Here is an 11313-nt window from a genome sequence, read left to right on the forward strand (position 1 = left end):
GGTTCAAACTAAATATTGAACATACCTAGCCAAAACACATTACAGTCGATGTAGCAAAAACCACAACCTTCGGATAGGTGTAGGAGATCATCCAATGCCCATGAGCCATCTGCGTCGCCCGATGTCATAGAGCAAAGACGCGTGCGCGAAGAAACGAATCACCAAACGATTGCTCCAACGTCGTCTCCTTAAACGCAGATGTAACGCTCGCATGTTGACGGAACGCTTAAAGACCGTGCGTGCCCAAAAACAACGTCGTTTTGGCTCTCCTTCGACGCTCTAACGTTGAAGCCCGAAACGACGTTGTTTCACCATGCGTCTTCATTTTCCTTGTGACGCCGAAATGATAAGAACAACAACCATCTTTGATTTTTCAAAGATGAAACTCTACCATTTCTTCACCTTTTAACTCCGTTCAAAAGGTGAAATGATTATCCTACTTCGGTGATCATTTCTCCTAGTCCTACGATCATCATCACGGCCTATGTCGATAACTGGTCGGAAAACAGCCTAAAGACCATCAATGGTGTTTTGACTGAATGAAGCCCACTTGATTGATGAACCGACCTTGGGAGGCTATAAATAGTCTCCCTTAATCAATCTAAAGCCAAGAGATCAACTCTCAAGTCTCCTATCGAATTATTTTAGAAATCCACCATTAAAAATTCAAATTTCCGGATTTTGAAAATTTCATGTAAGATCTTAAAACTTGAATCCAGGCGTTCACAAAGCTTCCACAAGAGTTAAGGAGTGTTCTCCAATTTAATTAAATCTTATAGTTTAGAATTGAAAATTTTACATTTCAATTTTCAAAGTTTTATATATTGTCTAATTGTTGAATTTTTTAATTGAAAAATGATCCTAAGATCATTTCAAACTTTTTGTTAAAGCTAAAACCGATCAATCAACTCGAATCAAAAACCACAAATTTGAATTTGGAAAATTTCAAAATCGAATTTTCAATTCTTGAGCTATTTCTCATGAACAACAACTCAGAAAACTTTCCAACATATTTCTAATGATGTTGAGAACTTATTTGGACCAGTTCCAATCTATCCCGGTCATGTTTGTTCAAAATCAAAATTTTCATAAAAAATAAAAAATTCAAAATTTTGAATTGGTCAAAATGAACAGTTAGTGTTCATGTTTTAGTTCCAAGCAATCACATGAAGCATAAAGAAGCTATTGACAAACTCCTTACACTTTATTAAATCCTAAAACTAAAAACCCGATTTTTACATCAAAATTGTTTTGGTTAAATTAAACATCAACTCGGTTGAATGACATCTCAAGATGATGATCATAATGTTCCTAGGAGCTTTGTGAAGCTTCTCATGCCCTCAGATCAAAGGATCTGAGCCTTAATCAAAATTGAAAAACTTACAGTTTTGATATTCTTGAGGACCGAGGAACATAGCCCAAGCTCGGTCAGGATCGATAATTTCCGACATTTGATAGAGGATCTTCAAACATATGACCGAGAATTTTGATATTCGATCGAGGATCTTCAGACCTAGGACCTATAATTTTGACATTTGATCAAGGACATCAACACCTCGACCGAAGAATATAGCCTCAGGATTGGGAGGTCTTAGCACCCCGACCGAGAATTCCCAAATCTCAATCGAGGACCTCAGCATCCCGACCAAGGAATCTAGCCTCAAGACCGGGAGGCTTTAACACTCCGATTAAGAATCCAAAACCCCGACCGAGGGAATTCTGACCTAGGACCAATGGATTTTTACCCCGACCGACAAAATCGCACTTAGGACTAAGGACTCCAGGGGAATGTTTGGTTGCAATTTTAATATTCCAAAATAATTTTTATGATTTTGGTATCTTAAACCATTTTTAAAAAAAATCCCAAAAATAGAAAATGATTTCAAAATATTTTTAGAATATTTTCATATTTTTATTTTTTCATAAGGGCTCATTTGAGATTTATTTTTAAACTCTAATCCTTTTAAAAATTGATGTTCTTCAGGTATATTTCTACATAATCATCATTATCAGCAATAGTTATCAACATTTAAATATTGTTGGTATAATTTTAAATATGCAAAAATTTGTGCATTCCTAAGACCGTAAGAATAATGAGTTAAATTAAAAATTTATACAATTAATTTTCAAAAACCAAAATTTTGTAAAGTAGAGACTATTTTTAAAACAGGTACGTTGGTTTTACTAACAACGATCTAGCCGGTGACAAAGACGAAAGAAAAAGCACCGGAGGGATGGTGTTTTATCTCAACATTAATCTGATTACCTAGCAATCTTAGAAGCATCGAACAGTTGCTTTATCTTAATGTCAAGCGGTGTTTATGGCAGCTATTGCAGCGTCGTGTCAAGGACTTTGGCTGAGAAACTTATTGAGCTAAGGTCGGTAACCATCTATGTCAACAACAAGTTTGTAATAGCATTAATGAAGAACTTAGTGTTTCATGGACGCAACAAACACATCGATATTCGGTTCCACTTCATTCGTGAATGTGTCGAGAACCGACAGGTCGTCGTAGAGTTTGTAAGAACTAGAGAGCAACGTGTGGACATTCTCACAAAGGTGCTAACAAGAGTCAAATTTGCGAAGATGCGAGTGCTGCTCGGCGTGGAAAATCTCGAACCAAATCAAGCTTACGGGAGAGATTGTGAGTCTAAGCATTTATTGTCAGCAAATTGAAAGTTATTGACATTTATTATCTCTTATACAATTAGGGCTTATTTAATTATATATGGGTTTGATCTTGTATGTATAAGTAATTTAGGGTTTTAGACTAATTTACACATTTATAAAGGTTCTTTGTAAATGTTGATAAACAACATTTAAAACTTTTCCTCTTTAACAAATATTATTGTCCTTTCCAGTTTTTTCAACGTTTTCTTTTTTCATAATTGTTATTTGTCACTATAATAGTTTTCCATTACTAAAGTACCTAGAGATGAGCCTATACTTAATCATTTTCTCTTCATTCTCTTTCTAAAATTCCCTCAACATTTCATTTATATATATATATATATATATTATATTATATTATATTATATTATATTATATTATATTATATTATATTATATTATATTATATTATATTATATTATATTATATTATATTATATTATATTATATGCACACTTATCCAGCACAACCGGTTATTTGAGAAGAGAATTTATCCAGCACAACCGGTTATTTGAGAAGAGAAAAGATGACTGGTCGCTGTCCCGTGCTCCCTCGCTCTCATAAGGAATGAGTAATGATAAAAAAAATTATTTTTTAACCCCTTATTGTGAGAGGGAACAAAGGTCTTTTTGGTAAGAGAGGATCCCAACCGAAAGATGAGTAATCTACTGACTTGTTTGATAATAGGTTAACTAAATAATTTTGATTATTTTAAAAGTAATAATTTGTTATATATAATTTTGAGAAAATAGAAATTTTTGTAATAAAAATATTTAAATAGTATTAATATATAATAATAAAAAGAATAAAAGATATTTTACTATTTTAGTTAATGAATTGAAGAATGTGATTGATAAAAATATATGAAATAATTTTTAATTAGATTGAAATTATTAAATAATCCCAACCAAATTAGACCTACATTTATTCATTATTTTTTTTATTTTTTTTTTTGTTAGAGTTTGTTTGATTATGATTATTTAGTGTTTTGAGTGCCATAGAAGTCATAAATGTACTGAAAATATATCATAAGTTTAGAATGTTTTAAAAATTGTTACTTTGTTAATAGAGATGTAAATATCTTGGCACCATTTTTTATATTTTCATCGCATTTAAAGTAGGTAAGGGAGTGAACTAAAGCTTGTTGTAGTTTCAACAGGTTCACATATTGATGCAGTTCCTTATTCTGGGAAGTATAATGGAGTTATTGGTGTTTTGGGTGCTATAGAAGCCATAAATGTACTTAAAAGGTATCATAAATTTAGAATGTTTTGAAAATTTTTACTACGGTCAATAGATTCTTTTAAATGATGTAATCCTCCATCTGTATTCTACACTAAAAGATATACAACCAAAAATGACTGGAAATTATGCAGATCTGGATTTAAGCCTAAAAAAGGTCATTGGAAGTGATAGTTTTTACCTCAGAAGAGCCTACACGGTTTGGAAGGTCAGGACATGGGCAATTATTTAGTTTTTTCTTCATTCCTAATTGACCAGCAATATTATTATTGTGCAGTGGTTTGATGACAAGAACCGAGTGAATTGCTGAAGCTCTTAAAAAGACAACTTATAATCAGAATATAACCTTCCTGGAAGCTGCAAGTTCTGCTTGCTCGTTATAATTAATATTGAATTTACTCAAATTTCTTTACAACGATGACTTTGAGATTTAAATTTAATATTTTTATACTTTTAAATATTAAAAATGATAAAGATTTTGAACATATGGTAAAAGAAATGCAAACAAATTATATAAGGCATTGAAATAATCATTACTATGTTTGATTTTTAAAATATTCAATAAAATAATCAAATTTTATATTTTTTTCTATGAGACAGAATTTCGGGCTTATAATTTATTATATTAATATTATTTTTTTATATAAATTATGAAATTTTTAAATAGCAGCATGGCCAACACAAAAAATAGACTGTCCCAACAACAAACAAAATAATTGAAAAGAAGAAAGAGAAAAAAAAAATGAAGAGAAACAAATGAGAGGAAGTTGTGATTTACTTAGAAAAAGAGGGAAAAAAAATAATTATTATTTTTAAGTGAGTTCAAGGATTGGTCTGCCTTAGTGTGCATGAAGTTGTCCTCTCTCATTTTTATTGACAGTAGAAATGAAGAAGAATTTGGATATGCATCTCCAAAGTTAAGCCAGTTGATTCTAAATGTTTTTAATTATTTAATTCCAATTAAGGTTATTGAGCTTATTGCCTGAGGACTGCATTAGAAAGGTCTCACATGTTAGAGTTCTTGAGAGAAGTAAGTGTGTAGGTTTGTGTTACAACTTAAATTTATAACTAGGGTTAGTCTCGATCTTAAAGACTAAGGGGAAATCTGTGTTCAAAGTGCATCGAAAAGAAAAAAATATGAGAAAAAAATACTGTTAGAATATCTAACCGTCAAGATGAAAAATGAAATCAAAAAATTTAGTTACAACTCCTAGTTGAGATTTTAACCAAAATTTGTTTTGTGAATAACATAAAAGTTAAATACCTTATCACATAATTTGTCTTAAACTGATAATATAACTAAACCAAAAAAAAACTTATAACCACAAGAAACATCCTATGCCAACAAGTCCAAAGAACTAAAAAAAACATGAGCCAACCCAGTCAACCGTAACTTCCCTATCCATTCTTTTCAGAGTGAAGTTAACGTCTGAATGAAGTTTGTACACTAACCTTTCAATAACGATCTATACTTTTCAATGCATTTAACCGTTGCTTACGGATTAAGCCTCATAGCAATGTCTTTCGCATAATCAAGTTTTCAAGCTATTTTGATCCGTACTATAAATTCATGTTTTTTTAGCTTCAGAGCAAGTGGGTACTTAGCACGACTGAAAATTTAGTTCAGCTACCACATATTTGTGGATTGACATGTATCAATTGTAATCATCCCACCACTTCTTTTATGACCTCATCCACAATATGAGTCTTTCCATGTATGGACTTGTCTCAAGCCAGTTTTGATGATGTACTTCTTCACTTTTTCAAACCATGGAGAACACTTCAGTATTCTTCTGTCTCCATGTCTTATAAATCATTATCCCCAAAAAACCATTTGTACATATTGGAGAAAAAAAGAAAACGCTTCTACCTTTAGATTTGTTCACAACCGATTTCATAATCTCATACCACTCTGTTGGTGCTTTGAATATTGGATGTTATCTTGAAAGTTCACGACATTGAATCTTCATTCGATTCTAAGGAAATCTCCCTCAATCTTTGATTTGAACCAACACCAAGATGAATGCCCATGTTTTCAGAATGATCGTAACTTATCCAAGGCTCACTGGACATCTCAGTTCAACCCCAAGTCCCACCACCATACTAGGGTTATATTTTCTGATTATATAACCATAATTAATAACCAAACCAGTTGTCCACTAAAGATAAAAATTACTTATGTTAACTTGATGTGTCTCACTTCCATCTCTTTGCGAAACTCCACCAGCATATTTTCATTTCTATTACGAGAAAGGCCTGTTTGGATTTCCAACAATATAAGCTGATCAGGAACCATGGATCTATCCAGCATTTCTCTCAACACTTGAAAAGCACCATCAAAATCATCGTTCTTACAGAAGCTAGATATCAAAGTATTGAATGTACATTCATTCGGATGACAACCGCTTTTTATCATGCTTTTGTATAATAAAAAAGCACGCTCCGAGTTATTTCTAACACATTGTCCTGTTATGAGAGCAGAAAAGGTCGAAGAATTTGGAGTCAACTTTCTATCGTCGAGTTCTCTAACCATATATGCTGCCTTTCTTGTCTTCCCGTCCTTACAAAGCCCCAAGATCAAAGCATTATATGTCAAGATATCTGCTTTAATTCCACTCCTCGACATTTCCATGAAAAGCTGACAACCCTTTTCATTATCACCAATCAAACTATACCCATTTATCAAAGTATTGTATGTAATAATATTAGGAGAGACTCCAACTGCCTTCATTGCCTTCATCTCACTGAGAAGTTTATTTGCTTCGTTCATTTTTCCGGCCTTGCATAACCAATGGATGAGTGTGTTATAAGTGACATTGCTCGGGTTCAAACCGTTCTTCTCCATTCCATATTTGAGCTTCATAGCAGTACTGAAAAGCCCTTGTTTACAATGTCCACAAATGAGAGTGTTGTATGAAGAAACAGTACGCGTTAATCCCATATTTTCAAATAAATCAACAGCTTCACCTAGCTTGCCCAGTTTACATAATGCGTTGATAATCATGTTCAAAGTATAAGCATTCGGCGAAACCATGGAACGTCGCATTTCTTTGTAAAATTTGAAAGCAATGTCGGGTCGGTTTAAACTCATCAATGAACTTATATAAGCGTTACAAGATTCAGCTGTAGGAAGAATCCCGTATTGCTTCATTGAACAGAAAGTATCGGTTGCATTCCTGCACTTCCTTAAATGTGCATAAGTCTTGAATAGGGAGTCAAATATGCGAGGAGAAGAGTCGCACATTCGGTACGAGTATAAAAGCGAATCGAACAGCTTCTCGGGAAAATCTAGTGAATTGGACTCCAACATCTTCCGAAAAATGAACTCGGCTGATCTGAATTTCTTGTTCTTGGTGAGAATGTGAAGCACGATGGAGTTTATATCAAGTGTTAACATATTGGGTTTGTGAATCTCAACCCAATTGAAGAATTCAAGTGAAAGTACGTGATCATTTTGGACCTTCAAAAGTATGTGTTTCAGTCTAAATGGTGACAGACTAGATAACATTGTGTACAAATTAGTCCAATCTGAGTGTACAAGATGGCTATGAGCCACAATAACATAGTCAAGATCTTGCCCTTTGGCATCAGCAAGGGTTTTGTGGGGTATTGGAACTGGATTCCAGTTTCTTTTCATAAATTTCTCAACAGTTCTAGTCTGTGATGAATCAGGCATACTAACCTTTGGATTTGCCATGCTTTCTAGTACACCAACTCGTCTTTGATACTTCAACATCTTCATAGTACCCATAAAATGTACCTAGAATCAACGTAATATGATCAAAACCAAAGTATAATGAGCCAGAGAAGGTTATAGATCCTTGTATTATTACAGTAGTTAAATGTACTAAAAATGTGAAAAGCCTAAGTTATATTACATGCATTGAGGGCCGCAATTGATTCAGAATCAAATTGGCAATTGAAGGAGGAGACTAAAATTCATATCAGCGGTTGGAAGAAGAAGAAGAAAGAAAAGTAGCCATTAGAATAGAGTCTGAAGTTCATATTTTGCCGTAAAGAAGTATGTGATAAGTGGGATAGGATTAGGGTAGGAAACAATTGGGCTGAGGGAGCAGTGGGTATTGGGACATTTCTTATGATATTAGTTTTAGGTTAAGTAGCATAAATAGTTGTGTCGTTTCATTAATAGATATGTTGAAAATTAGTTAGATCTGGATTTCCCTTCTATGTCTAGTTTTGCCCATAAGAGAATCTGTAAACGCTTGTCTTAATACAAGGGTTTCTTCTTTTCTCACATTTTTTTCTATTTCAAGCTATATCAGTCAGTTGTATTTGTATTTATGTTTTGCTTCTGTTTAGGCTGTCCAATATATAATCAACTGTTGTATTTCAATTGTATTCTCTTTATCTAACCAATTGTTATATGTAATATCATTAGAATAAATCCTAATCTTTCACAAGGAATAGCATTAGATACCAAGTCTCCATAAGGAATTTGGGAGTTTTTTTTTACTTTTATAATTTTTGAGATATTTTATGGTGATCATGCAAATACTTCCTACTTACCCTGCTTGTCGGGATCGGGAAGGTCGTACTTTCTTTGATTGAATCATTAACTTCTTTCGGTATTTTTCAGTTTTTATACAAATTTGTTTTTCCACTTTTGTGGTATTCTGATTTTTTTGTACTTTTTATGTTTCTCCAAATATTTTATAAATTAGGCTCTAACACTCCCTAGAATGCAACTAGCCTAAATTCATCTAAAAATTATTAAACCACATTGTCAATGCACTTTCTATCTTTATTTTTATCCGCCAAATTTTGGTTGGTCTTTCATGTTCAATTAAAAACAAAAGCTTAGGATCAGACAACATCAAATCCAATATATGAATGAAGCAGTACTTACAAAGGCTTCTTTCAATCAAATTAACAATTCCGAAACTTCTTCCTAGTTCCTACATCATATTGGCTTCATCCGAATTGCACAATCAATCATTTCATCATCAAGATCATATCTCATTTTATGTTTATGAAATCTAACATATTACACTACCTTAAGTCTCTCCCAACCATTCATCACTTACAAACACAGTAACAAAGAATCATCTAGGCAAAGCTAACTCTAAATGACTGTTTAGGCTAGGGTAGTGCATAAGTCCTCAATTATTCTCCAGGTAACAAATGATTTTATCAATAATCACTCAAAACTAGAAAATCAATATGTGTATTCAAAACTCCCAATCAATCAAGTAGTTTCAGCTTATTTTAGTTAGAAGCACATCATGGATAACAAAATAGCATACACAATACACAGCTCAAATAATTCACTGATTTAGACTTAACCCATTTGTGATCTTCATTTTCTAGATGAAATCAAACGATGTCTAAATCATAAAAGTATCATTTTTTTTTTGTGAAAAACAAATATCATATTTGCACTAAAGTATTCATGGAATTATCAGCATGAGATCTAGATAATATAGAAGCATCGTGTACTGGACAAAAGAGATCGATACCTGATGTTCAGGATAATATCCAGTCTGATTGTCTGCTGCGAAATGTGAGACCTCCTCTGATTGCCAAAAGCTCGTTGTCCGTTCAACCTCGAGGAATGAAGGACTGGAGACGACTTCTGCAGCGGAAGAAGGAAGTGAGAACCGATGAAGTTCTTCTCTGTCTCCGATTTGAATGGGAATCAGGTCATGTTCTCTCCCTCGCCTCTCCTATCCAAACTGAAATCCAAAAACAAACCCCTTGTTCCCTGTGGCATCAATCCTTTATTCATTCATTCCCAAATTTTATTACCTTTTCAATTTAGCACCCAAACTTCTTGTTTAATTGTTGGCTGTCAAAATAGAAAGGGGTTAAGATATTTGTTTATTATATATATTTGTTAAGAGATTCCTTATAATTCTTTCATTTAAAATGCCTTAAAATAAGAAAAAATATAATTGTTTTAATTGGAAAAAAATAAATATTTGTACATATTCAAAATTTTCAAACGAAATTAAGTAATTAAATCGAAATGTTAAAAAAATACATAAAATGAATCTAACTATTCCGCGATAGATCGATGGTTTTTGTGACTTGGACATAATTAATACTAAAGTTTTAATAGTGTACTTTTGAATATCTTGTCAAATTTAATTGTTTGTTCGTCTAACCTTGAAAAGATTTTTACATTTCTTTTTTACCATATTTAATATACTATGACTTTAAAGATACTCTTGAGGGCGATACCTATAACCGATCATAGTGATCAAGAACTCATTGTTGTAATTGAGTTAGGTACTTATAATAAATTTGCACAATTTCTAATAGGACTGAATGAGTATTTCGATAATGCAAGACAACAAATAATTTTTATGGATCCAAAACTAAGTTTGAATTGGGCCTATGCAATGTTGTTGAGCATCGAAAGACAAAGAGAAGTTCATACATTAATGTATGAACAAACTGATAATTTCGCAATGTTAATGAAAGATAGCTCGAATCAATAGAGGGGTCGAATTAATTTAAGAAACAATAGAGGAAGAGGAGGAAACAACAACAAATGAAGAAGTGAAAAGGGAACACAAAATTTGTTTTGTACTCATTGCAGAATAAAAGGTCATAACCAAGAAGAATGTTTCAAAATTATTGAGTATCCATAATGGTGGAAAGGAACCCGAAACCCAAAAATAAAATTTTCAGAAAAAGCAATTGCATCAACTAACAATCCCTTCTCATATTGTGATGAACAACCAGAATCCTCCTCAAATCAAACCCCAAAATTTAGTAACATAAACATTGCAACATTAGTGAAAAAAATTATGAAATGACTACAAATAGAAGGCAATGGTAAAGAAAAGTACTACGTAAGTATGTATTTTTCTACAAATCTCACTAGTACTTGTAATTTGAATTAACATAATAACTATAAGGATAAACATGTTAGGGTAATATAAATCAATGTTAGTTGTCACACATGTGCTGACTTGAGTATGATGATGAATCTTAGAAAAGTAAATAATATGTCTTCCATTCTACCTAATGAAACAACAAAACATGTAAATAAATAGGAAATATTAGATTAACTAAAAAACTGAAATTATATGATATAATGCATGTAAAAGACTTTACTTATTACCTAAAGTTTCAAAATTTGCTACGATAAACAATATTAGTTTTTAATTTTCTTCTAATAGTTATTTATTACAGGATGTTAGAGACAATACCATCATCGTAGGCAGATGAGACTTTTCACAAAACTTTTACCTAATGGAAACAAATTTAGGGAAAAAAATCTTCTTTGTTGGATAGGAGCTTTGATCATCTTTATGATAATTATATAAAGCGTGTTTCGATTTAGATAAGAATGAAAATTTTCATTGTAGTGTTTGTCCAATTTCAAAACTTAAAAGGTTACCTTTCAATAATAGTCTATCAAAAACTACTAAAA

At 32.3% G+C, this 11313-nt stretch overlaps 1 protein-coding gene across 1 annotated transcript; it reads right to left on the reverse strand.

Annotated features, from left to right (window-relative positions):
• Nucleotides 1-5161: 5161 nt before the first annotated feature.
• Nucleotides 5162-9599, reverse strand: LOC124925713 (pentatricopeptide repeat-containing protein At4g26680, mitochondrial-like). The gene is made up of 2 exons (XM_047465789.1): nucleotides 9389-9599; nucleotides 5162-7671 (listed from the first exon to the last, which is right to left on the reverse strand). The coding sequence occupies exon 2, from the start codon at nucleotides 7660-7662 to the stop codon at nucleotides 6088-6090; it is 1575 nt and encodes a 524-aa protein (XP_047321745.1). The 5' UTR covers nucleotides 7663-7671; nucleotides 9389-9599; the 3' UTR covers nucleotides 5162-6087.
• Nucleotides 9600-11313: the final 1714 nt, after the last annotated feature.

This window comes from Impatiens glandulifera, chromosome 2, assembly GCF_907164915.1.
Source record: "Impatiens glandulifera chromosome 2, dImpGla2.1, whole genome shotgun sequence".
Taxonomy (NCBI): domain Eukaryota; kingdom Viridiplantae; phylum Streptophyta; class Magnoliopsida; order Ericales; family Balsaminaceae; genus Impatiens; species Impatiens glandulifera.